General features: G+C 35.4%; 1 protein-coding gene across 1 annotated transcript in view; it reads left to right on the top strand.

Moving 5' to 3' along the window:
- Positions 1 to 27,156, top strand: part of LOC126758929 (neurogenic locus Notch protein) — a 170,008-nt gene that overhangs the window by 113,479 nt on the left and 29,373 nt on the right. Inside the window, exon 5 of the mRNA XM_050473381.1 lies at positions 12,592 to 12,725. Coding sequence (XP_050329338.1) covers positions 12,592 to 12,725 — 134 coding nt within the window. The remainder of the gene's footprint in view (positions 1 to 12,591; positions 12,726 to 27,156) is intronic.

The following is a 27,156-nucleotide window of genomic DNA, read 5'->3' as shown; positions in this document are numbered from 1 at the left end:
CGCTAATTGCTGGTGAATATACTTTTATATATACATTTGTATCTATGTATGTATGTGTATAGATCTTGTGGCATTAAATCATTTATCTTGGTAGGAAGTCTCATTCAATTCCACATAGTAATCACCAAACCTGCTGGCGTAACCTTTGGGTGCGTCGTTGCCGGCTTTTTTTGGCAATTAAAGATTTTGGGAAAAAGTAAAATAAAATACAAGGCACGCAGCTCAAGCGTATTGAAGTATTGCATTAAAAAGTGATTGAGATTTTATATCTCTAAATCCGGTTGATTTTGAAATCGCTCAGTAATTACAATAATTCGAAATGCACTGCTGAATTCTCCAACGATTATTGCTGCTCACTTCACTCGGCAATGCGTTTCAGAATTTTAATTAAAACAAGCCGAATTATCGACAATTTTAGTAAACTTAAACACCAACAATAAAAATTACTACAATAATTACAGTAAATACTAATTGAAAAACTTTTATACTCTAGAAGCGTATAAAAATATACTTTTTATTTGTATTTTTATGATTCAAAAATCATATCGATACCGCATCGCCTTCGGTTGGCGGCAAAACACCGCTTAAGCGCAATAAAAGCGCGTATGAAAATTTTAATTTTTATAAGCAATTTTTTCCATTATCATTACACTCTGTGGGCTTTTGCGCTTTGCTTTTGCCTGCTTGCTGCGGCAATACGCTTAATTATCGCTTTAATGTGCGTGTTGAATTGTGCTGGCGGCAGGCAGCTACAACAGCAACAAAGCCGCCATCAGCAAGGTATGCGAAAGCGGCAAATAACAGCTGAGACCAACGACTGCTCAACAAAAACCATAATATTAAAATTACTATTATTATTGGCTGCGTTGTTGGCTGTAGTAAAAAATTAAATTAAAAAAGCATAAAAAATCATAAAAAAATTGAAAACAGCGGTAATACAATACTCATTCGATATTCCGTTTGCACAGTTCATTGGCCAATCATACATGTATACAACAACAATAAAATTAATAACAATTGTGCGTTTATTCGCCTTTTGCGTTTTTCTCATATTCTCGTGCCTTTGATTGTGCATATTTCCTTTATTAACTTTTATTTATTTTTGCTTGAAACTCTATTCGATATCTTTCGGTTTCTACGCAAATGTTTTTGGTTTCATCTTTCGTTATTTCAGTGCTATTTTTAATTTTTTTTACTCAAATATTTATTATTAATAAATCTTTGGAAGTAAGCATATTTCATTAATGTTGAAATACATGTTTTTGTTTATAGATTGTGATGAAAAAATACCCAGAAATTGTAGATATATTTTAAATATTTAATTATTCATCAATATTTATTTTGTGGCCTTCAAAGTAATCCCCACCAGATGTAATACACTTATGCCAACGATTTTTCCAGTCTTCGAAACACTTTTCATAAGCACTTTTTGGGATGGCCTTCAGCTTTTTCAGCGAATTTTGTTTTATCTCTTCGATCGACTAAAAGCGGGTTCCCTGCCGATGATTGTTGATTTGTTTGCATGTCAAACTCATTAACCCATGTCTCATAGGCAGTTATAATGTTCTCCATGAATGTGGGATCGGAATTCGCACGATTTTGGAGAGTATTCTCAAAACTGGTACTCGTTATATTCAGGAGCTATTCCAGAAATGATCATAAACGTCATCAAAGCTCGCCACGTTGACTTTGCATGCCAAGCCTTACACAATAAACGGCTATCAGACCCAATTTATTTGAAAACTGGCGTAATGGAAAAACACGGCGTGGCTCACAAGTTTTTTGGGAAAGTCTCGAAGAGCTGTCTTCCGCGGATGATATTGCACTCCTGGCAAAAAAATCAGACTTGCAGAGGAACTTAAATAAGCTTATGCTGGCGAGGTTGGCCTAAAAATCAACATGGATCTAGTAACAGTGACAACAAATTGGTTCGATTCACTATAAACGACTAAGAGATATCGCGCAAAACAGAATTCTGCTATCTTGTGAACAAAATTATCACTAATGGAGGTTTTTCGGAAATGCCAACCGCATAAACTAAGCCCGTGATGCGTTTGCTCAGTTAAAAGTCCACATAAGGGCTCTAAATCAATCTCACTCAGCAATAAACTTCGTGTTTTTAACTCCAGCGTGAAAACAGTCCACGTTTTTGGTTGCAAATCTTGATATTTGATGATGATAACTGATAGGTTCTTGTTGCAGTCTTTTGCGAACTCGTGTTTATGAAAAGTCTTAAAGATCTGGTGGCTTCGTATCATCTCCAATCAAGATCTACTGATAAAAAACAACAAACCACCTACATATAGAGCCAACAATGAAATCTAGACGATTTGGCTGGCTATCGCATACACTACGCAAAAATTTGCTACATTTTGCAGAGCTGCTCTTTTTTGGAACCCAAAAGGGTCAAGGAATTGCGGATGTCTCCATGGTAGATGACGACTTGAAGAACTCTCATACTAACTGTAATAGTTTATGGCCACATGCAAATCAGAACGAGCGGTTCGAGAACGCGTTGACGACCAACCACGTCCGTAACGTCCATCAACTCCTGATCAACACGTCAATAAGATAAAGGAATTGGTGCTTGAGAATCGACGATTAACAGTCAGAGATTTTACTGGCAATGTTGGAATATCTAAAGGATCAGTGAAAACCATTTTGAAAGACCATTAGGGCCTAAGAAAAGTAAAAGCACGATTGGTTACAAAATCACTCAATTTTTTCGATAAATAGCGACGCATTAACGTCTGTTAAACAGTGCTTTCCAACTACTAGGATGACATGAAACATATTATTACTAGCGATGAGTCCTGGATCTATGCTTAAAACTCGGAAAAAACGATCAATCGGCCGAATATCCAGGCAAAGGTGAGCCGAACAGAAAATTCCACGTCAAAGCAGCAGGTCAAGCAACAGAGTTAAGTTGAAAGTTTTCATAGATTATCGAGACGTGGTGCACTCCGTAAAAAGAGGCCGGAATTATGGGTTTATAACTCTTGGTTTTTGAACAGAGGGTTCATTATGAACAAAGTCTTACTATTTTTTGCTCATAGTTATGAAAGACGTAATTTTTCTTCTTTTCTGTTTCATTATTTGTTTACACCACGAACTAAATACCGCAGCGTTAAATTTCTCACCACCTCAATAAAGTTCGGAGAATTTCGAAAAAAACAGCAGTAATTTTCCGCCGTTATTTCTGTATAAGTATAATTTTCGTTTAATCAAATAGCTGCAATCGATGCGTCTCAATGACTCCGCGCACAAGCAAAGACCTTATTTGTCCATTTTAGCCTCATATGAAGATGTGCAACATGTACGAGTTGCATGCCTGATGAAAAGGAGAAATAATTAAATCAATTTCTTCTGTGTAATTAAAAAATAAGTGTGTTATTGCAAATAAGTATTTAATACGTATTAATTGGATACCATAAAATGTAGACGAGAGGCTGTGAAGAAGATTTATAGTATATGGGATGTGTAAGCGTGTGTGTGTACTTTTTTGTCCTCATTTCATTTAAGAAAAACTTAGCATATTCAAAAGCTAATATTAATTCAAACTATAAACATATCGTCACTTAAAATATATATTAATAATTTTTGTAAAACTACAAGCAGGGACCCCTGACACTAAAAAGCTCATTAAAAGCTCCCCATTAAAAAACCTCTCCCAATAAATTATTATTTTGATACTATTAACAATAATGCTGATGCTTGAAACAATAATTTTTTGCCTACACAAGCGAATTTATTTATTATGTTTTCACTGTTTTTCGACCTAAGGTCCCTCTTCACTGATAATCAATTAATTTGAGCTTATGATTTAATGTTTCTCAGTAATTTTAGCGACAGTCAGAGTTCATCAGCGACAATCGAAAATGATTTATTTTCGTTTTCTGTGCAAATAAACGCTATATTTGTTTTTGTATTAACATTTATTGCCGTTATTTCATTATTGATAGTTGAAAGTCTAATAAAATCTTAGTATTATATTGCATACATACATATGCACACTCCCTGTGGCCTCCAAGTTTGCCACTCTTCACTCAGCGTCTTCAATGTTGTTGCCGCTTGTGTCTTTATTGGCTTTCTCAAAGTGTGCAACATCACTCACTCAACATTGTCTACATGTGTACGCCTGCAGTTGACTAACTTCAGCAACATTGCCGCTACATGCTGTTGCTGCAACATCACATACACTTACATACAAGAGCAGCTACGCCGCTACAACTAAGCCGCAGCCGCCTCTGAAATCTTTTAATTTTTCCGCTGAATTTTCCTTCCACTCACTCGAGCGTTTTTCCTATGTGCTGTGCGCTGCTCATTGCTGCTCGCTCGAGCGCTTGGCGAAATAAAGACAAATTTGTTGTTAAAGCGCTTTTTTCTCAGGCCCATTTGTATTGTTGCACTTTATTGTTGTTGCATGTATGTATGTGTAGTATTGCTTTGCTTTTTTATTGTTTTTGCCGTGTTATTGTTGTTAGTTTATTCGTCGCACCGTCTGCTGGCCATTTATGGGCAACCTTACGCGAGAAAAAAAAATCAAATTGTTTTTGCTATTTTTGTGCTTGGCGTTGGTTGTTGTTGCTTATTAGTTGTAAGCAATGTCTTTTGCGGCAGCTCAGTCAAATCGTCAGTAGTCAGCGCACGTCGTTAAGACGACAAACTGACTGTCTTGTAGACAGACTGAACGTCAAATGGCGTGCGGACGGACAATTGGTTAGCCAAGCGAGCTGTGAACAGGTCTTTTAGGGCTTTTTTAATTGACCAGAAAACAAGGCAGAAGGCAACAAAAATAGGCGAGTAGTTGTAATTGCAATAGTTAGCTATTTAAGCGAACGGGCGCACGGACGGACAGTCGCTTACACATAGCCACCCGTGTGGCTAACTGTTAGCTTTTTGTACTTTATTTTGAGTTTTGTTTTTTCTTCTATTTCTATTTCTTTTTTAAATGGAATTTTGAGCATTTATTTAATTAACTCTAATATAAGGTTTAATTGATAATTTAGTTAGTTGTCTTAATTACTAGCGCTGTCTGTGTTTATTAGTTTACTAGTCGTGTACCGAGTTGTTTTTGCTATTTTAAGCGTTTTCTAAGTAAGTCTCTTGCTTTCTTCCTTTTGCGGAACGCTTGTAAAATCGATTAGAACATGAAAAAATAAACTAAATGAATATGAAGACTAACTAAAAATATTCGATGATAAAAAAAAATAATTAGAAAATAATAATTCGTACTTAAAAGAGAAAACTAAATATTTAAAAATAATAAATCGGAAATTGTCTGCCGAAATCTTATAAAAAATATCGAGGTTCCCTACTTTTTTTCCGAAAAAAACACAGAAACTTCAAATTTAATGGGGAATGTTTATTGCCATTCGAAAGAACATTCTTTGGCATTTTTTTTTAAGTTGAGTCGAATTTTCGATAACTCGTTCGGGCATTTCGACTGGTAACTGGCGAATGACGTGCCTGAATCGAAACGGAATCCTCCACATAGACTTTACAATTTGCATATCCCCACAGGAAAAAGTCTAGCAAAATGGTGACTTTGTGTTTGCCAATGTTTTGATCTCCTCCTGCACTTCTACAGCATCTATTTCAGCAATCGAAAATTCCATTTGACAAACCACATCCAAAAAAATTGCTGATTGCCGCATTGCTGATCCATCACTAAAATAGTTAGGAATAAACATGTTTTGGAGGTGTGTGGCTAACACGTATACTTTCTCTGCATTGGATCTGCACCAATGGTATCTGCTGTTTAATTATCGTATATTTGTCTAGTCGCAATCCCAAGATTGTTTACTGGATCTCCAAATATGGCGGCTACCCGAAACGCCTCTAGGGACTTTTTGCGCAGTTTCCAAAGAATATGCTACAGCTCCTTTGTGACACGATTGAGAAGTGTTTTGTCATTAGGATTTCTACTGACTTGCCATGCATGCCGAAGACGTCTCTTCTCTCTGAGCTTCGTCATTACCTCATTGGGCCAAAGATGTCTATCCCGCTTGTGGACACACTGCTCTAGCTTCTGGCGTACTTATATAGATTTTCGCTTTATAATCGATATCTGTCTGAAAGGAAAGGGCGATGTAGGGGTCCACATTTTCTTCTAGCCATTTGCGATAATTTACAATTTACTCTGGTGGGTTTATTCATTGCGAGTACCGGTGTATTTACTTCGAGTACCTTGAAAAAACCTTTCGAAATATCAAAATCAAGAACGTCTGGTTCACCATTTGAATAACACATCAAACTTTTGTAACATAAATAGGTATATCTTTTAATAACTACATAAATATATTTATACCCTGAACAGGGTATATTAAGTTTGTCACGAAGTTTGTAACACCCAGAACGAAGCGTCGGAGACCCTATAAAGTATATATATAAATGATCAGTATGTTGAGCTGAGTCGATTTAGCCATTCTCGCCTGTCTGTCTGTCCGTCCGTCTGTCTGTATATATACAAACTAGTCCAAAACTAGTTACTATAACATATAGCTGCCATACAAACCGAACGATCGGAAAAAAGTTCTTGTATGGAAAACTTTTGCATTTGACAAGATATATTCACGAAATTTGGTAAAGATTATTTTCTAAGGCAACTATGTAATCTCCAAAGAAATTGTTAAGATCGGTTAACTATAGCATATAGCTGCCATATAAACCGAACACATAGTTACTAAAAGAAATACACCTGTGAAGGATATATCAGCTTCGGTGCAGCTGAAGTTAACGTTTTTTCTTGTTTTAACTGGAATTTTCAAGATTTTGTATACAATATTTCGCTATATAGTATAACGCACCTAAAGCACAGTAATAATCACACCTAAAGACAAGCAAAAACACACTCATAAAACTTGCTCCACGAATGTCATACAAATTGCTTTGGCACTTCCGTTTTCAATTTAAATAAAAACAGACTCAAAATAAAATAAAAAATACACAAACAAATCTGTAAAAACTTCAGTAAATGTGTCCAACCATTCAGTGAACGTAACGGATTTATTGCGTGCGATTCCGAACTTCAGCAATGCAAATCGCCGTAAATGTAACAGCACATACATACATATGTACAAATAAACGAAAGTCGCTACTGAACTCCATTTAATTTCGTGCTGTAATAAAACAAAACTAAAATGAAATGAAAATGTCATTACATTTGGAGCATCTTCAGCCACAGCACAACAACTGTGCAGCTGCAGCAAATCTGCCACAGACACCTGTGTGCGTTAGCTATGCAATGCTATATGTATGTGTATGTGTGGGGGGTTCTGTACAGCCGAGCGTGCAAATTACAGTGCGAGCAATGAAGTGCCGGACCAACAGCTACTCAACTGGCAATGCCAATGTCGGTGGCAATGATGTGCTGATTGTGATGATGATGATGCTGCCACTGCTGTTGCTCTTGCTTTTGCTCTTGTTGTTGTCGTTGTTGTGCTTGTGTTGTTGCTGGTAAGCTAATCTGGCTACTGTCATTTACGAAAATGGCAAAAAAAGTAAATGCGCAAGAAAAAACCTTAAATGCAGCGATTTTTAACTGCAACAGCTGTGCCCCTTTTTGCATGCTACCTGCTCGAGTGTGTGCAGTTGCCACTGTATGTTGCACTTTGCTACTCAAACGTATCAGTTGGATGGATGGCAGCCATTTAGGCAGTCAGTCAGTCGGGGCTAGCAGCTCAGTCAGTCTGCGGAGGCTGAGTGCCCATTAAAATTACAGCAGCAGCACTAGGGGCAATGAGTGTGTGCATGTGTGTATATACTTGCATACATATGTACATACATACATGTGTGCATTAATGTATTATATATGTGCTGTGATAGGATTGGCACTGCTATCTCGTATCGCAGTGACCGCCATGCTCGTGATCATGCCTCAATGGCCTTTTGCTAGATGAGGCAAATCTTTCTTCTGTCACCTCGTACTCTACAGCGGCTACCTGATGAGTGACTGGATTGCTCGCTGTCCAGCTGTCAGCCACATTAAACTACGCCACAAACCCACTATTTGCCACATTCTGCTGCTGTCAGACTGCTAAGACTATTTTCCTGCTTAACTAAGTTTTTCTGTCGGTATGTTGTTTATATATGTATGTGTGTATGCGTGTGTTCCGTATGTGCTGCAGGAATTATAGCCTGCCTGTGAACTTGATTTCCGACAGGCTCGCTGCACTTGTCAGTCCATTTGACAAATACGCAATTAGAATGCGGAACTGGAGCAGGAATCTTGTTGCACGCTGGCGGCTAATAAGTGAGAGAAAGAGAGAGAGAGAAAGAGAGAGAGGGTGTGCACAGGAAATTTGTGAAAAAGTGGTTTGAATAGTTGGCGTGACTGCTGAGAAATTTAGTTTAGATAAATTTTTCTTCTGAACAAGATTTTATTATAATTTCTTTTATTATTTTTCTTTTAATTTCTATTATTATTTTTTATACTCTTTTCCATCATTATTATATTAAGCAAATATTACTTAAATCACAATGTTGTAAATCCGAAGGAAAATTTATGTTCTCAGCATGAGTATCTCACAATATTCGCACATATTTTATAGACATATACATATGTACATGTATATATTATGTATATGTATGTACATATATAAGCAAACGCTTGACAATTTTATAAAAGATCTCTATATAATACCTTATACTCACATAAAACATAAAAATAATAAAAATAAAGTAAAAAAATATTCTACGAAGAGCCTTTACTCATGTTGCCTTTGTTTCAAATATCCAACGACTGTAATAAACAACAATAAAATCCTAAAGCTGGACAAAAGCTCTCAAACACAGGGTGATTAGAAGCCATATGCAACCGCCCTAGATTTTATAGACTAGGCAACAATCACTAAAATAGTTCTTACAAACATTTTTGAAGGAAGATGTTTCTATATTTTGATTAAGAAACGTTTTTCAAAACTATATTTTTGCATAAAATTTCAAAAGAAATTATTGGACCCTAAGCAAAGTATACTAAGTTGGCCCCGAAGTTTATAACAGTCAGCAGGAAACGTGAGGAAGCCTATAAAATATTATAATTTATCAGCATGATGAGCTGAGTCGATTTATACTTGTTCGTCTGTTGTTGTTGTTGTAGTGGCAGAAAAGATTCCTGAAGTAATTTCAAAGCATGGTATCGATTTGAAAGTCCTCGGCCGGATAAAAATCCAACTCCGTTCCGGTTACTCAGGTCCGACTGTCATGGGAACGGTTTGTTCGTATGTCTGTACGATCGCCCGTCTGTCTTTATATACATTTTATCGATCTGAAATTTTGTACGGATTCTTTTCTCTACTTTGTCGCAACCGTTGATATCGGCTCACTATATTTTATTATATGTATCTACGAAAAGGGAGCTAACGTGCGAGAACTAGTTTTCTGGGAAAAGCTGTTAAAAATAATCGTCAGTTTCTCGTTATCTCATTAATTGTTCTCCTTTTTTTGACACCTAAGCCCCCTTTCCGTAGACCGGGTCACATATATAGTTTGTATGACAACTTGTGTCTGCTTTTTTTCAGTATTTAAGGTACATTAGGAGTTAAAAAAATCCAATTATTTCGATTCTACATATATTTATGTGTACATATGTTTGTATGAATATCCAAAAAAAGCACCAAATCTTCAAAAAATAATTAGGCACCCTGTATTCCAATACTTACCACGGACGTCACTGCGAATTTTTGTCATTAATTTACTTTTTGTCATCTCATGTACATACTTCTTCATTTGTATAAGTACATGTAGTATGTGTGTATGTCTTTCCACAAGCATTGGTTTGAGCTGACTCAACATAAAAATAGCGTACGCTTATGTTTACCTTTGTGTATCGCCTGCCAGAACACAAAGTCAGCGTTGAAGATTAATGTTGAAAGGAAGTTGTAAACGCCAGCAAGCGAATGCAAGGTAAAGTGGAAGAGACAAGAAGCCAAAATACAAGCAAATTAAAAAAGCAAAAGGCCGGACAGCATTAAATCCAATTTAAGTAAGGAGAAACAGTGTAAATATACATAAACATATGTAGGTTTGTGTATGTGCCTAAGCGAGGTTCAAGTAAATATACAAGTATATCTATAAGGAAAATAAACTTCAAAATCCAGTAAAAATATCAGCAACAAAAAAATTAATAAAAGTGAACAGACTGCGGCATAAAAACGTCGTCACATGTGTTTTTTTATAGCTTATATACCATACATTGTTGGTGTATTTCTTATTTTTTCACAGTTTGCAGACCGAAACATAAACATTACGGCGTTGAGTTGTATATGAGTGTAATGACAAAAAATTCGGTGTTGCTTCTGTGTACTTCCCTCTGCAGTACGCTACTTGACTTAAGCTTTTTTAGGATTTTTGGCTTTTCAAGGGTTTATAGTTGCTAATATGTCTGAAGTTGCTAATATATCTAAGTTCTTCAAGCACTAAAAGACTTTTTTAATAACGCAAATGATATATTTTTGAAATAAATTAGATCAGTAATAACTTTTGCGGCATATAATTATAAGGTTAACTTTCACAATTAAGAGATATAGTTAAAAATGATACAAAATGGAGAAAATTTTATAAGTTTTTCAAAACAGAATTCTAAAAAAAATAAAATGATCCAAAATGGAGCTCAAGCTTGCTTCAAAAACACCTGCTAAACTCGTACTCTTGTAAAAAAAAGTTTTAAAGTTTTAACAAAAAATTAGTTTAGTTTTTAGTTAGTAATTATTGTAAATTCCGGTACCAACGTTGATTTAGAAAATGTTGTTTCGAGAAAAACACTTTTAAAATTTTAACTGCTAAAACTGACTGCCCGAACGACTCGATACTACAGCGAATTGAACACGGATTAAGTTTTTCGGAAAAAATTATTTTTGGAGAGTTTAACCCCTATAATATAACCTCTTGGGAAAATGTTACTACTATATATTCACAAAACAATCGAAAATGTGCATTTTATTGAATATTTGTTAAAAAAATTATAAAAAATGTTTGCGATAAGCGAATTGTTTTTGTAGAATTCTAAACTTGTTTAACCCCTAAAACATAATCTCTTAGGAAAATGTTACCAATTTAACAAAAAAATCTAAAATGTGGATTTGATTGAATATTTATAAGAAAAGTGCCAAATTATCCTTCCTCTCAGAGTTCTATAATTTTTTAAGCTTATTATCAATATATATTATCAATGGAGAAAAACATAGTAAATATATATTTCAATTTTGTTTGAAAACTCTTGCTTCCACATTATTATGCATACAAATAAAGGCATTTAAGTTTCTGTTTATTTTCAAATATTTAACGCATGCATTGAAATTCAAAACTTCGGTTCAACTTTTGTATTAGAGCCTCAAAGCCAGAACGTAAATCATATAAGAGGCTCAGTGTCTAGTTTCGTATACACTTTTCATGTTTATAGTATTTTTATCGTATATCTAAAAGTGAAAAGCAATACAAGTGCGTTTACTGTGGTACAACAGGGCGTATGAGTGACATGCGAACGAGCTCATTTTCGATTGTATGAATGATGGCAGTAAATAAAAGCCTTTAGGGAATTTAATTACAAGCATTATATTTACATATATCATATTATATTTATATCATGTTACATTATTTGTTTTACCGTTATGGTGATATAGGCATAATCATTTTATTTGTGCTCCTAAGTATTTTTCATAGTAGTACATATGAGAAATTTTTATAAAAATATATTAATTAATATGAAAATAAAAATTAAAAAAATATATATATAAAAATAAAAATATATAATTGAAAATATTTTATGCTGTTTTTTGCTTTTTGTTGGTGTGTAATAGTTTATTATAATTAACTATTAATTTAATTTTAATTTAATTTCATTTTAATTTAATAGTTAATTTTTTAATTATATTTGGTATCTATCCTTTTTTAATTAGCCGTTTTTTTTTTATTTTTTTTTTGTTGTTTGTCGTGCCAACATTTTTGTTTTATATTTTTATTTATATTAGATTACCTATTTCCATTAATCGACTTAATTTATGATTAATTTTTTTTATATTTTTATTTATAATATAATTTAATTTTTACCATCCAAGTTTTTTAAATTTAATTATTTTTCTTATATGTTATATTTTGCAACTTTTATTGTTTTATTTTATTTTAAAATTTTTTTTTCCATTTTTATTTGTTTTTTGTTACACAGACATTTTTAATTTTTTTATATTTTTGAAAATTTAAAATATTCAAAAAAAAACAGTAGTTATGATAAATATAATTATTACCATACAAATTTTGTAAATTTAATTAATTTTCTTATATATTATATATTATAATTTTCATATTTGTTTTTTTATTTTTTAATTTTTTTCCAATTTATTTTTTTTTTCATTCCGACATTTTTAATTTTTTTTATATACTTATACATATATTATAATATGTTTTAATTTTTGCCATAAAGTTTTATAAATTTAATTATTATTCTTATTATTATTAATATTTTTTTTTAAATTATAATAAATAAAATAAACAATAATAATAAGACTATTTTAATTTTATAATTTTGCAAATTTTTTCGCTAAAATTCCACTTCACGTATTTAACTAATTAATTTCCATCACCTCTCTTCCTTAGATGCATGTGTCCTGGCGGCTATACAGGCAAAAATTGCGAATCCAAGTACATTCCGTGTGCGCCATCGCCGTGTCAGAATGGCGGCACTTGTCGTCAGTCGAATGGTCTAATGTACGAGTGCAAATGCCCACCTGGTGAGTGCCTTTTGAATTAACTAACATACGTCTATACAAAACTACACATATTATGCGGCAGCTACGCACTTATTGCGTTGCACGCTGCAGCCCTCACCGCATGTATAGCGCAACAACACGCATATTTTTCATATAATTGCCACAATTAAGTTGATGCCATTGCATTAAATTGAGCCATGCAACATGAAAGCGCGCATGCAACGGCTTGGCAGCTCGACAGCTCACCTAAGTGGCAATGCGCAACGAGTTGCACAATTTTAAGCGACTAATTGCCGCTAATCTCCGCCTCAAAACTGCCACTGCGCGGTGCGGCAAGCAAAAACAAAGTGCATTTAGTATTAATATGTATATATGCGTGTATATATGAATATGTTTATGCTTGTAGTCGCGGTTTTTTAACGAGCAAAAGCAAAGCTGACGCGTTGCAGGCAAATTGCCAAGTTCGTTGTTGTTTGTTGCGCTAGTGTTGTTGTTGCTGCTAACAACATTTGTTGCAGCTCTTTGTTGGCATATCAAAACCACCCATCCACGAGCGATTAGTTGCATTATGCACATACATATATAACTCCCTTCGCCGCTCACTCCCGTCACCCGCTTTTATGCGTACATTAATTGAGATAACGCCAAACAACCAGCCGCCGTGGTGCATCAGTGCTGATGGTGACCGCCTGGTTGGCTTCAGTTACCTTCAGCGACTTCTTGTTTAGCGACTTCAGGCGCTGGTGTTGCTCCTTGCCGCAAACGCTTAAGCCAGCAATTGTACTTAGGCAATCAAAACATTATGCACCTGGCCGTTGAGTTACTGGCCGCCGCGCTTGCCACGACGAGTCATCGTAACTTGTGCTAAATAGAATTTACAATGTTCAAACCAGTTTCGAAATAAATTTTCTCATTTTTTTCTTCGCTCTCTGCGCGCATACCATAGAATTGCATTTTTACTTAATATCTAGCATACATGCAACAACAATTCAACGAGTTGACGGGATTGTTAGGGTAATTGCTCGCAATGTTGTTAGATTATGCTGCTTATGCCGGAATGGATATTTTGAAATGGCGCTGATATTTTGTCTTTGAAGATCCACGAACACGCTTAAGTCTAATTGTTGTGGATCAGAAGTAGCTGAGAGTCAAGGGCATCGGTATACATTTGTTTTTTATTTCTTTAAATACCCTGTTTTTGTTGCTGTTGCAGCGACAGTTTTGAGGAATGCTATCGAATTGACCGTCCCTGGCCGAATCAAACTCGGATTCGGAAACGATTATATAAACCCGACTATCGTGGGAACTTGCTTCAAGTATCCCTTTCGGGTTTGGTGATACCACTAAAGGGTAGAAACCACCACAAAATCAACAAAACTGTTAGCCGTACAATTCCTAAGATCTTCCAAACTAGTTTTTCCAATAATATCTCTTGAGACTTTCTATAAGGTCTAGTAAAAAGAAATCCACCTTCATATACACCATTGGAATGATCCAATTTAGATCGATCATGCAACGTTTTGTTTGATAATGTGTTGTTTCCTGAAAGAAATTCTCATCGCTATTGGCAAAAAACTTGGAGAATCGATTATTACAAGCTTCTCTTGAGACGAATTTTTCAACAACAAAATTATTCGCCGTAGGCATGGAAACAAGTAATAAGCACTTAATGTCGGGTCCGCAATATAAAGTGGATGCATAAGAGCTTCCCAAACAAACTCCCAGTGCTACTGATTAATCACACTTTCTAAAAAAGCTGGCCAATTCTGACCGATTGTTACTCCAGACGGTCCAAATGTTGTCAGTCTACATTCGAATTGAAAGTTTAGCCGTAGAGAAGCAACTCGTATAGGTACTTTCCCTGCCAATACGTCTAAGCATATAGAAAACCTTCCAGAGCATGAATCCTAACTTGGCTCTCGTTTGCGACGGCTCACCGCGATTTAACCAGGATCATTTTGCTTGACATTCTCGTAATTGACCTCCTTTTAATACGAGTAACTATCCGCTTCAGAAATGGATTGGTTTTTTAAGGTTCAGCAGCGCGATTCACCTATGAAAATGTGGTGCATGCGATCCTTTTTCGTTAACTTTAGTGGCACCCTGACTTCTAATAGATTACTTTTGTATCCAGCATTATTTGAATAGCGCTTTAACTCAACGATATCCATTGCTTTAGCGATATTTTCGACAACTGTTCTTCCAGAAAGTGGGGCAACTTCACATCAAGTCTTATGCTTAGAGTATCCTGTATTTTTGTGGATGGTGGGACAGTAGTCGGTGGATCGAAATTTGGTTTAAAGTAGTATACATGATATTTTCGCCATATAAACTTTGGCTAAAGCTTCAAAATTTTATTAACTCGTGAAATTTGTAATTTTCTTGGAACATTTTAGCCACTAACTACTCTTTCATTACTCTTCGTATGAATTTTTTGAGTGCGGGTTAAAGTTGACTAATTAAATTAATGTCGAAAGGTTAAAATTTAGTGACAACCTTTCTCCTTTTAGCTCCACTGCCGTAGTCTTAGGACATACTCTTCTATTCCTGGTATTCTTGATCCTTTTTTAACGAAGGTGTTATAACTTTAACCCCCAAAACTCAGATCGTCAGGTTTACAACGAAATTGTTGGACTAAACATTGACTAAGCAACATTTATTGCTTAGTAAAACACTCGCCATCTAATCTTCCACACTTACGCCGGCTAATCATCAACAGCATATCTTAACATCTTGCAATTATTGCGATTACAATTATCATTATCGTTGCGCCACTTCAATTACTTAATTGTCAGCATCCTTTTGAGTGGCAGCCAGAAGCGCCATCAATTAACCACAATACTTACTAAATAATTGCGCAATGGAAGTGTGAAAATGTGACAGCGCAGCATTGAAATAACTCGCTAAACAGAAATTAAATGAACTAAACAATAACAACAACAAAGCGCATACACAAGTCACGCTTACGCTCACAAGCTACATATTATACATATGATTGTACATATGTATGTATGTCAGTGTGCATTGCAATCATTGTCGTTTTCTTCACGCCAGTAGACCATCTCACCAGCTGCGGCAAGTGAATTCTGCGACTAATTGAGTTATTATTGTAAATTGAATTTATATTAATAATTGCGTACACTTGAGAATTTGCGGTGGTCAATATGCGCCGTGAACGCTGATGACCACTGGTTATTTAAACAATGTGTAACTGTCAACGGTGCCGTACAATACGATTGTGGTGCACAGTCTCAAGCCTCTAGCTTCAAGCATTGATCATTTCATATTTGTGGTCGAATATGGTGACCATGATCTCCAATCTCCAGACTCTGACGCGAGCGCAAAGTGGTTTGAATTTTTTTCAATTGAAAATGGAAGACAAATTGTTGTTCGATGCATGCATACATATTAATATACATATGAATACCTGTATATATATGTACATAGTTATAAAAATACTATACATACACACATATATACAGTCTCGTTTGACATTCACTTAACCGCCAGCTGTCTGGCTAATGCGTTCAGCATCAGTTCTACATATGTACATATATCCGTCAGTTTCGTTCTGCTTGGCGTTTAGCGCTTTGGCTTTGGTTTTACCAACATGATCTGTCTGATCTTACTTTATTTTTCCATCGCCATTTGCTACGCTTGCTTTTGCCCCATTTGGTGGTTGTTGGTGGTTAATCAATAAATGCGCCGCTCGCTACTATTGAGCGCATTAAATGATTATTGAGTTGAAGGTGTGGCGGCTATAAATCCTGTTTTAGTGCGAATTAAGCGCTGGTTTTATTGTGAATATGATCGCACGATCGCACGCCAGTTGACTAGAGCACACGCGATCATGCCTCACCCTCGAACGAATCGCCTTGAAGGCGAAGGGTGCACTCTGCGCTATTCGAAAGTACATACATATGTACATAATTAGCATATGTATATATGTATATATATTTATACAACCATGCTAAATTTTCTTTAGTTTTAAACTTTTACGCTTTAATTCGACTTGATCTCTATTGAATTACTGACGATCTCGACGACTATGAAGTGCTTTAGATAATTTTGTAATAAAAAAAAACATAAATGAGTTTTAGTTCTTTTAGTTTCATGGATTTTTAAAGTGGCTAAAAATATTGAAACATTTTTTTTGGAAAATATTTTTTGAAATTTTTTTTATTTTTTTTTTTTTTGAAAAATTTGTTTGCAATTTTTTTTGTAATTTGATGATTTTTTTGAATTTAAAATTATTCGAATTATGTGGATCTATCCAACAATATAGCGGTAAATCAATTTTTAGAAATATTTCATCACAATTTTCTATCCAATTTTTGTTCAAAACTGTTTTATTCAAATATCCCCACGATTTGGCAGTGCTTTAGATAATTTTTCAATTAAAAAAGCATAAATGAGTTTTAGTTTTTTTAGTTTCATGGATTTTTGAAGCGAGTAACAATATTGAAAAAACATTTTTTTTAATATTTTTTTTGAAAATACATATGTTTTTTGAAAATATTTTTTAAATTTTTTTTCAATTTTGTTTTTGAAAAATTTGTTTGAAACTTTTTTTGGTAATTTTAATTTTTTTGAATTTAATATTTCTCCAACTAGTATGTGGATTTGATAATTGTGAATTTTGATAATTTTGCAATAAAAAAAAGCATAAGTGAGTTTAAGCTTTTCAGTTTCATGGATTTATTGGAAAAAATTTGTTTTTGAAAATATTTTTTTTATTTTTTTCGAATTTTTTTTTTGGTAATATTAATTTTTTTAAACTAGTATGCGGATTTAGTTTTAAAAATTGTTCGACACCGGCGCTACCTATGGTTTAACTGGAATTTGTACCCACATAACTTCAAAATCGACTATATTAGTATGCTTTGCATTTGAAAATGATTTTTTTTAAAGTGTTTGAAAAAAAAAAAAAATTAAAAAATAAACCAAAATAAAAAATCTGCGCCAAGTTCACATTGAAGTTCAACGCTGCCTTCCATATCATCGCTTACACTGCAATAATCAAAATTACCCCAAATTAGCTAATAGTTTGCTTAAACCAAAAAAATAATACCCAAAAGCTTTTGCCTTCACATTCCAATCGCAATCGCCACAAAGGTAGAAGCGTAGTGTCTGCAATAACGGCACATAATAATTCTATTCTAATCTCGAACTCGGTTAGTTAGGTTACCCAAGTGCTGACAAAAATATAAACGTTCGTATTAGAACGATTTGACGTTGAATGAATAAGCCGAAGTGGCGCGCTGGCATACAACGACGTCGCCGCTATCATGCCATCATTGCTTGAGTCAATTTCAAAATGATTATTTTTGAACCCATTCAGTGACTCAATGGCGCACAGCTGCCGCGCCGCGCAACGCCTCCCACAGTGCATTCGACAGTGCGACCGCGCAACCACGCGAAATCGTGATGCACGCGCCAAGCTCAAGACTTTTAAACTCACCCAACTGCCACCCAAAAAAGCCAAGACCAAATACCACATCCGCACTGGTAGACTCCACATGCCGTTAAAACCACAAAGCGCTCAGCAGCGGCAGCAGCGTTCGGCTCGCTCAATCAAGCAGCAAGCCTTACGCTCCCACACTCTCTCGATCGGTAATCAGTATTGCCTACTTTACATTTCACTCCGCGTGTCTAAGTTGCAAATGAGTGCCGTCGTTGGTTGAAACCTGCTCGCCACATTTCAACAGCAACCGCTTTCGGGCTATTAAGTGCTCATCTTCCTCATTTTGCGGCTCGGAAAACCGCTGGTATGTCAATTTCATTTTTCCATACCATTTGCAATTGTAATTCCAACGATTTCTGCAACTGAGCAAATACTGTTGCTAATGTATAAGAGCTATTATCGTCTATGTCATCGTAGGAGGCGTTGGCGAGAAGTCAAGTCAGTCAGCGAGTTCTAGGCTTCACCTTGATTTGAATCTAACCTTTTACCTTTATTACTTTACTGTTCTCTTATTTGCATATTTGTGTTGCTTTTGTTGCATTTTTCCTCGTAAAGTTTTGACTTAACCTGAACTGATTAAGTGTTTTTAGCTCGGAGGCAGTTTTAAGCTTTAGAAAGTAGGTTGATATAGAACATATTCTTTAAAAACCAGCCGAAAGATTTCGCTGCAACGCTAGCGTCTACGGTATGAATCCCGGTTTAGATTCATCTACGTATACGTACGCGTATATATTATCTTTTAAGAGGTTGTCGAGAAGGATTTGGGGTATATTTTCCAATGGTAAAAACATCAGGTTTTAAAGCAAGATTTCAAGTTACAGTTTTCTTGAAGTTTTTTCTGTTGTCTTCTTAAAATTTTTCGACCTGGAACTATTATTGAGCTGATAATGAGCCGTAGCTATAAAACCAGGTATATAAGTCCCGGAAAAGCAATGTTTTAAGTTACAGTAATCTTTAAGATTTCAGTGTTGTCTTTGCAAAATTCTTCCATCTATGATTCGAATTGAAAAAAAGAATCTAAACCACAAAAAATTGATACATATGTAACTCGAATATTGAGGATAGTCCCGTAAGGGTAATGGTAATAATGCTGATAATTAGTTCTTCAGATAACTTCTTAAGCGTCTATATCTGACCCCGAATCCACATTTCAGCATATATAGAGAAGGGGACAAACCACTTCCCACGACAGTCGGCTCTACGTAATTGGAACGGACTCAGATTTTTTATTCGGTCAAGGACTGTCAACTCGGCAGATTTCTGCAGCTACAACAACAATAACGGAAAATAGGTTTAGAGCCATAAATGTAGCGAACCTTCTCTTAATAAGAGTTCATCTACATCATTCGATCCTCGTTTTAGTTTCCTCTCAATTAGACCACTTCTTTGATCTCTTATGTATTTTAACGAACAAATAATAATTATATCGAAATTATATAACGAAACAACAAGAAATTCCCTTTGATTTCCTGTAACCATTTTTAACAGTTCAAAAGAAAGAGCAGAAAACAAAAACAGATAACTTCACACTTTCAACGACCTTACCGCCACCGCTGCCAATCACGAACCAATCCAAGCTGAGCCCAAGCAATCAACGAGCTAACAGCTAAATTCCGGCAGACATTCATCAGCATTCATCATCGGCGCAGCAACACCGCAACGAAAAACAAACTGCCTAGGCGCAAGCCAAAGGTGCCGAACGCCAAAGAAATGCCATGTCCAGCTTGCATGAGGCATGCAGACCCGCGAAATGCGGCGGGCGGTAATGAGTAGAGAAAGGTGATCAATCCATACGACGATTGCAGTTCACTTCGTTTAATTTCACGACAGCGCACTGCCTAGACTTCGGCTAAGTTTCGGTTGCCGCTCACTGTTCGGCGGCCGGCTTACGAACCGAAGGCGCGCTAGCTGTGACCACTGGAATGGTTGCCGTTGCTGCTGTTGCTGACCAAGCACTGTGTCGCGGTGGCGATACTGTGCCACAACGCCGATGGTGGCACGTTGCATGGCCACAGCGGCGGTATGCATTTGCTGCATGACCTCCTTAGGGCGTAACTGTAGTGGGAGCGTCGATTGTTTCCTTGCGCCAACTCGCTGTCAGCTCGCCGCCGCCACCACCAACAACATTCATTATGAATTGTGCATGCACAAGCACACACACTTACATATTTTGCTTGCAGCGGTTAATGAGTGGACATGATTTTATTTATTTGTAATTTACTCGTTTTCTGCTTTTGCAACTCGTTTGTTTGCCGGCGCTGATGAGCAAACGCTGTTGCAACTATTGTTTTTGTTGTTTTTGTTTCTTGTCAATATTGCAGCGAAATGCGCGCGCGCGTCTACCCAAACTAATTTGTTGCCGATGCTGTTGACCACCAATGCTTTTGTTGCAACATGCATATGCAACATCTTTGCATTTCATTTATTGCTTTGGTGATTTGTGTGTGTGAGTGTATGTGTATATTTTTTCGATTTTCTAGCGCTCATCAGCTATCAAAGAGAATGTGAAGTCCCCGAGGTAACTGGGATACACAAATTTTACAATCGGGATTATGACTTTTCTTCTTCTTCCTCTGGTTGGTAGTGGCATGCATCACTGATCGGTGTGATTGGTTCCCATGATTATTGGTCATTTGCTGCTGCTACTTTGCTACTCGCCTCTTACTTGCAGCATAGCTTGCAACCTTCTTTTATTTCTGCTTTGTTATTGTTTTATTATTTGCCATCACCGTGTCGTCGTCGGTCCCGAACACACACCACACACACATACAAGCATGCATATTATATATGCAATATTTTAACCTACTCACCCAGCGCGGCTAAGTGTAAGCTGTGACTTTCACAAGATTAGCCGCATTGAAGCTGCTTTTTATTGGCAAATTAGAATAACATTGCATCCTTTCTTTGTTTTTGTTGTTTTTGTGTTAAACTAATAGTACGCTAATACATATTTGTTTGTTGTTGTTGTGGGTTTTAAGGAAATTACTACCTCAAACTGATTTATTTTGCTTTGGCTCTTTCTTTTATTCACCAACCAAGGCCTCGGACTGTTTTTTTCTGAACCTGGCGTCACCATAATTCTTACCGTAATTTGCTTCTGGTACGCCAATTTTCATTCCAAGCACAAATTACTTGATCTTAACCGCAAAATACAATTTAAATAAATTGCTAGACATACTAATCTGCATATATGTATATTAAAAGAAAATGCAGTTTATTTCTTTATGGAAAGATACATCCACTTTCAAGTTAGAAAAAACTCCTTTTTTGTATTTTTTTTTTTTAAATGATTTTGTCTAACAAATAAATAAAATTAATATATATTTACCGAATTTAATGCACTTTAATAATCGGCAATACATTTTTAAGAATTTTTGATTCCCTTGAGCTTGCAGCCGATCTCCAAGAGGTCTTCTGATAAATGGTGTCTGGCGGTGAGAGAGTTTTTGTTGCTTAAAATTGTCTGAAATCCAAAAACTCACAAAAATTGTATTATTAAATTAGCTGAATGCGAGTTCATATCGAAGAATTTATCAAAATTTTGTCTTTTGATTCCATGGCGGCATTCCAATAAAGTCGTTTTTTTGTAAATATAATTGAATGTCTTAAAAAATCGAAATTATTATCACAAATCTCATTCCTTCACCTGACAAATATATCTTAGAAGGTTGTGTGTAAGTTTCACGTCAAAAGGTCCATCTGATTCGGTAAAATCTTATTCTTTTGTTTATCTAAGAACGTAGAGTGTAATTTAATGTCGATAAGTCCAGCTGTTTCGAAGAAATTTCTTTCTCCGCCTCTGAAAACAGGGTTCCGAGAAAAACGCCTTTAAAGTTTTGGGAGCATATTCCCGATGTTTCCTCAAAACAACATGCTCCCCGCCACTACCAGAGAGATTCAAATTGTTACTAAGGTTGGTCCATTTAAGTGGCCTAAAATGATTACAGTTTGTAAATATTAAAAGACGGAAGGATCGAGAGACTTATGAGCCCAGTTTTGGACACTACTTCTCAAGCATTACCCCGACTTCATCTATTCTTCTGTAAGATAGAAGAACGGATGACTAATATGGCGTCCTTTGTGCTCCTTCATTATTATGTTTTTTACGTTTCTTTTTTGTTTCTGGTTTTGAGTCGTAATACCGGCAGTTCCCAAAATGTGATGAATAATGAAGGCGAGGTGGATTATAATAAGCCCTCACAGTTTTGTCTTCCCTCACTAACACTATTTTTTAGAAGAAAGATCTGAACTTGATTTAAGAGAAGTTCTCATTCCATATGTTAACATACACATTACCGCAAACTTCTATATACCACCGAAATACACATTCGTTCCAGGGGTATCCTTTGACAGCATTTGACAAAAAAAATGTGTGAATATTTCATGTTGATACGACAACTACCTTTACAAAAAAATATTTTATGTATTGTCTTTAAGGTCATCTATGTATTTCTTATGAAACTTTAGACGCCCTCGATTCGTCACTTCTCTGCTCGCCGTGTTTGAACACTGCTCTCCTTTCAATATTGTTTAAATGTGAATTCAAAGCATTTTTTGCGAATTTATCATTTTGCCATTTTTATATAAATTCCTCACTAAATGAGGACCATTATTTTTATCTCACTGACGTAGCATACTAATATCCTTGTTATACCACATCTATCAATCTATGCCAGTGTCTTACTTTTATACCAGTTGCGTGTTCGTTTCACTACTCTGCAATATCTTACAAATTGAAGACAAGTATGGATTTGAAAAAATATTTCTCAATACTTTCCTTATTTACATCAATTTATGCCAGTGTCTCACTTTTATACCAGTTGCGTGTTCGATTCGTTGCTCTGCTAGGTGTGGCAAATTGAAGACAACTTTAAGTTTGAAAAAATACTTCACAAAACTTTTCTTATTTACATTTTATATCAACAAATTTTTTTAAATTTTTTTTTAATTTTTTAATAACCAAAGTTTCCTTACTTCCGTTACTTAGCTCTTTTTATGTGGACAATTCGTTTTTTCCTATATAGTATACTTTATTTCTTATACATATAAACTTTTGTATTACAGCCAATTTCGCCAACACATCGCCGGCAGCTAAAATCGTGATGCCCTTTTCACGTGCCACCAACAACACTTCAAAATCATTTCCTACATTTCCTATACAATTGTGCTTAGCCAGTCAGCTTGTTGTCATATTCTCTTGTTAATATTTCCACCACACTTATTTTTAGCTTTGCTATTGTTGTTGCGACGTATATTAGCAAAAAATACTTTCGACATAAAATTCAAATTTTTCGCAATTTCGCATAAAAATGAGTAATGACATGCAGCGCCGGTCACAGCATCGCGCAGTGTTGCCGGTGTGGCAGCTGCAACCATTGTTACCGAGCCAAACGCAGACCAACACATATACATTTGCATAGAAAGATATTTATGTACATGACTACACGCACACACACAAAAGCTGGGCTTAATTCATAAGCTCCACTCGAACAATTGTGGGCAAGCCGGCCGCGGCGGCGTTGGACAATCAATGCGCCTATTTACGGCAATATTTTAGAAATCCTTCTTTTCGGTTGTCTTTTTTTCTAAATACTTCTGCTTGACTTGGCGCGCGTGATGTCCGGCGGGTGATTCCGCTACGAAATTGACTTGACTTGTCTGACGTAGAGTGAATTTGGAAGTTGGAGTTCGCGCTGAAGTGGAAGTGGTACACGAATTGACATGCCACGGTTGTTGCCGCAACAGCAACGACGTCATTGCGTGGCACAAACGCCTCGATTACAACAGAAACAAAAACACGAAAAGTTATACGCAAATCAGGCGCACAACTCGTAACTGCTGAACCCAACCTCTTTTGCTCACCCTTGTTCACTTTCAGCTACAGATTAGATGTGATTTCGGCGGTGTGATATATGTACACGCGTACTTTTATTACTGGACAGACAAGCTTGTATGGATTTAAGTGCTGTTGCTGATATCATTGATTTTTGTATTTTCCCGTTTTTTGTTGTCTAAAACAATAATAAATAAGATGATTAATAGAGCGGGTCCATAAAATGTTAATTGACTCGATTTGACAATCATTTGACAGTCAGCTGGTTGGCACTCAGCATGCTTGCCACCAATGGCTTGGTTATTTGGCGACTGTTATGTTTGTTGGTGTGAGTAAAATGTTCTTTTGCGTTTCCAAATAAACCGCTTAAGGCTATTTGTTGCAATTTTTCTGAAAAATATTCATCTATTGCGAACGAAGGTGCAGGCAAATAGGCATTTCACATGAAATATTACAATATTTACTATGACAAGCGCTCACAGAAATAAAATTGAGGATATTGATGGAAGGCTCAACGGACAGAAAATTTAGTAGATGTAAGGGAAATCGAGTCTTAGTACGTTTGCAGTGGTCTCATAAAAATAGGGGTCTCTCATCCGAAGCTGCTTTCTTTATGTGGCGGGTCCCAAACCCAGCGCAAAACTCTTTGGAGGGGATGTTTCGCCTTCTCCTTTTAGCTCGCCTTCAAACGGCTGTTTTTTGGCTACCCAACCAACCAGAACTTTCTTCGAAACAAAGCGGAAAAGAGCTTTAAGTTTGTTATATTCTCAAATAATCGAAATTGATATAAAAAATATTAATTTTGAGAGTCACTACTATCAAATTCACCTGTATAGAATTAGGTTAAAGCTGCAGCTTTGATTAAACAAGGGCTACAGAGTAAAAAATTGCTCGATTAGCACAAGCAGTGAATGCATTTCTTCTCAGCAAAGGAATAATTTGTGAATGACCCATTTAAATAAATCATAAAGAAAATATAATGGAGATAAAATTATTTATAAGACCGTTAATATGAATATTGACGGATTTATTTGTTATTATTGTTGTTGCAAACGTGGGAGCGAAATGGTTCCAGTTAATGACAATCATATAGAGTTTAGTTTAATTAGAATTATCTACGAAACCGTAAAGTCACAATATTCTCGCCATTTCACAGCATGGCTTTTGCACCAATTGCATGCATATACAGATACATACATACATGCTTACATACAAACGAACATATATGCATACATACAACATACATATGTAAAAAATAAATGAATTATATTAAATCTATATGCAAACCCTGTGAAACGTGGTTGTTGTTTGTTGTTGGTAGATTGAAAAAGTATAAGCTATTAACAACGTGAGAAAAAGTTGTTACTGAGATTAAAAACGAACAACGACAACAATAACAATAACTAACAAGTGTTACATATTATCTACACAATTTCATTTGCATTCGATACTGAAGTATTACATATAGTATATTTATATACTATATAGCCATAGAGCTAGAGGTATAGTGTTAAAAACTGAGAAGATGGTTTTTTTTTTCAAATAAAAAGTTTAGTAAAACCTTAAATAGCTTCAAATATTTATAATCATTTGACTACTTTTACGATTGCTAGCCTAAGAAGAAATATAATTACTTAATGTTGTGGCTTAATACGTAAAACTATTATAGTGAACTCTTAATCGTTTTCAAGCACCTCCAAACTAAAATAAAAATATTTATGAAGCTTTTGAACGTATTACTTCTGAATATTAAAGCAATTGATGGAGGAGTTTCCAAGTTCGCTGAGGTAGTAGGATGAGATGACGATGTATTTATGTTTTTAAGCTTACAAATGAGTCCACGCAACTCTATATATTTCGCTGTTGTACCAAATCCAGTTATAGATAGATGTATTTAGTCACATTATGAAGAAGTAGATTACATTTATGCTGCATTCACAACTCAAGAACTTAAGCTTTTGAGAAAATTTATGTTTTTTATTACCAACTATAAGCTGTGGCTTTGAAAAGAACATCTGGTGTGACAGCATGAAAAATTAACAATTCTTGGGAATTAAAAAAATTTTAATTTTTTATATTTTTATTGTTATTATTTGAAAGTATAGTTTTTGTATATATTTTAAGAACTTTAACACAATAGTTAATATCTATTTTTCGACTTACACGCAATTTCCAACGGCGTTAAAAAGGGTCCTCCACTGCAGCAGTGATTCCGACTTTCTTCGTAGATGAAACGTGAAATTCTCTCTCTAGAAGGTATTGCCCTCACAATGACCCACGGTCAAAAGTTCTGATGGTTTTTGGACTGCCTTTTCAGATAAAAAACTAGTAGGTCATTCTTTGGAAAAATATAAACAGAACATATAGAAATATTGTGATTACATATGATCGAATTACTTGTCTCCAAGGATTAGGATAGTGATCGAATTACTTAAGTCCAAGTAATCACTGAAGGAAAATAATGTATCGAGAAAAACGCAATTAAAGATAAGCTGATTGAAATGATTGAATGAAGCAATGACATTTTAGAAGGCTGTAACACAACAACTATTTGTGATATCGACTCAATCTGTAATCTTTCGAAATAAGAAAAAATCATTTGAGTATTTCAACATCAAATTGATGTTCGATACGCTCTAAATAGAGCAGCGGGAAGAAAGAGAACTTAAAGCAACATCCGCCAATATTTTAAAGCTAATTCGATAAGATTCTTTAAACCGTAATAAATTGCTTATAATAAGCGAAGCCTCACTCTATTTGCTGACGTATCTCATTTCGAGAACAAAGAGAGATTTGAACAGATTTGCTCGCCTAATCAGCAACAACAACTTGAACAAAACTGAGCATTGTATGTAAAGTACTTTGATGAATGCGGTTTTCATATAGTCCAAGAATTATAAATTAGAACTGAATGTACTTCGAACCAATTATCCATGCCTCTTCAGTCACTTTATACGCTAGATAGCGCTGAGTAAAGACAGGTGGAAACTCCATATTACTGTGAAAATCTGGTGTATACGGTAGTTGTTCGATGGTATTCATTGCCTTTTTGGCTTTAAATTCGGTCACAATCGTGGCTTGATGTGATGGTTCATTATAACCGTATAAAATCCACGAATTGTTCTTCCACAATTCCGGCCATTTTCGACGGATGT

Source organism: Bactrocera neohumeralis, chromosome 5 (assembly GCF_024586455.1).
Source record: "Bactrocera neohumeralis isolate Rockhampton chromosome 5, APGP_CSIRO_Bneo_wtdbg2-racon-allhic-juicebox.fasta_v2, whole genome shotgun sequence".
Lineage (NCBI taxonomy): Eukaryota > Metazoa > Arthropoda > Insecta > Diptera > Tephritidae > Bactrocera > Bactrocera neohumeralis.
Note: the sequence above shows the minus strand (reverse complement) of the source record. Positions and strands in the feature narration are given on the sequence as shown.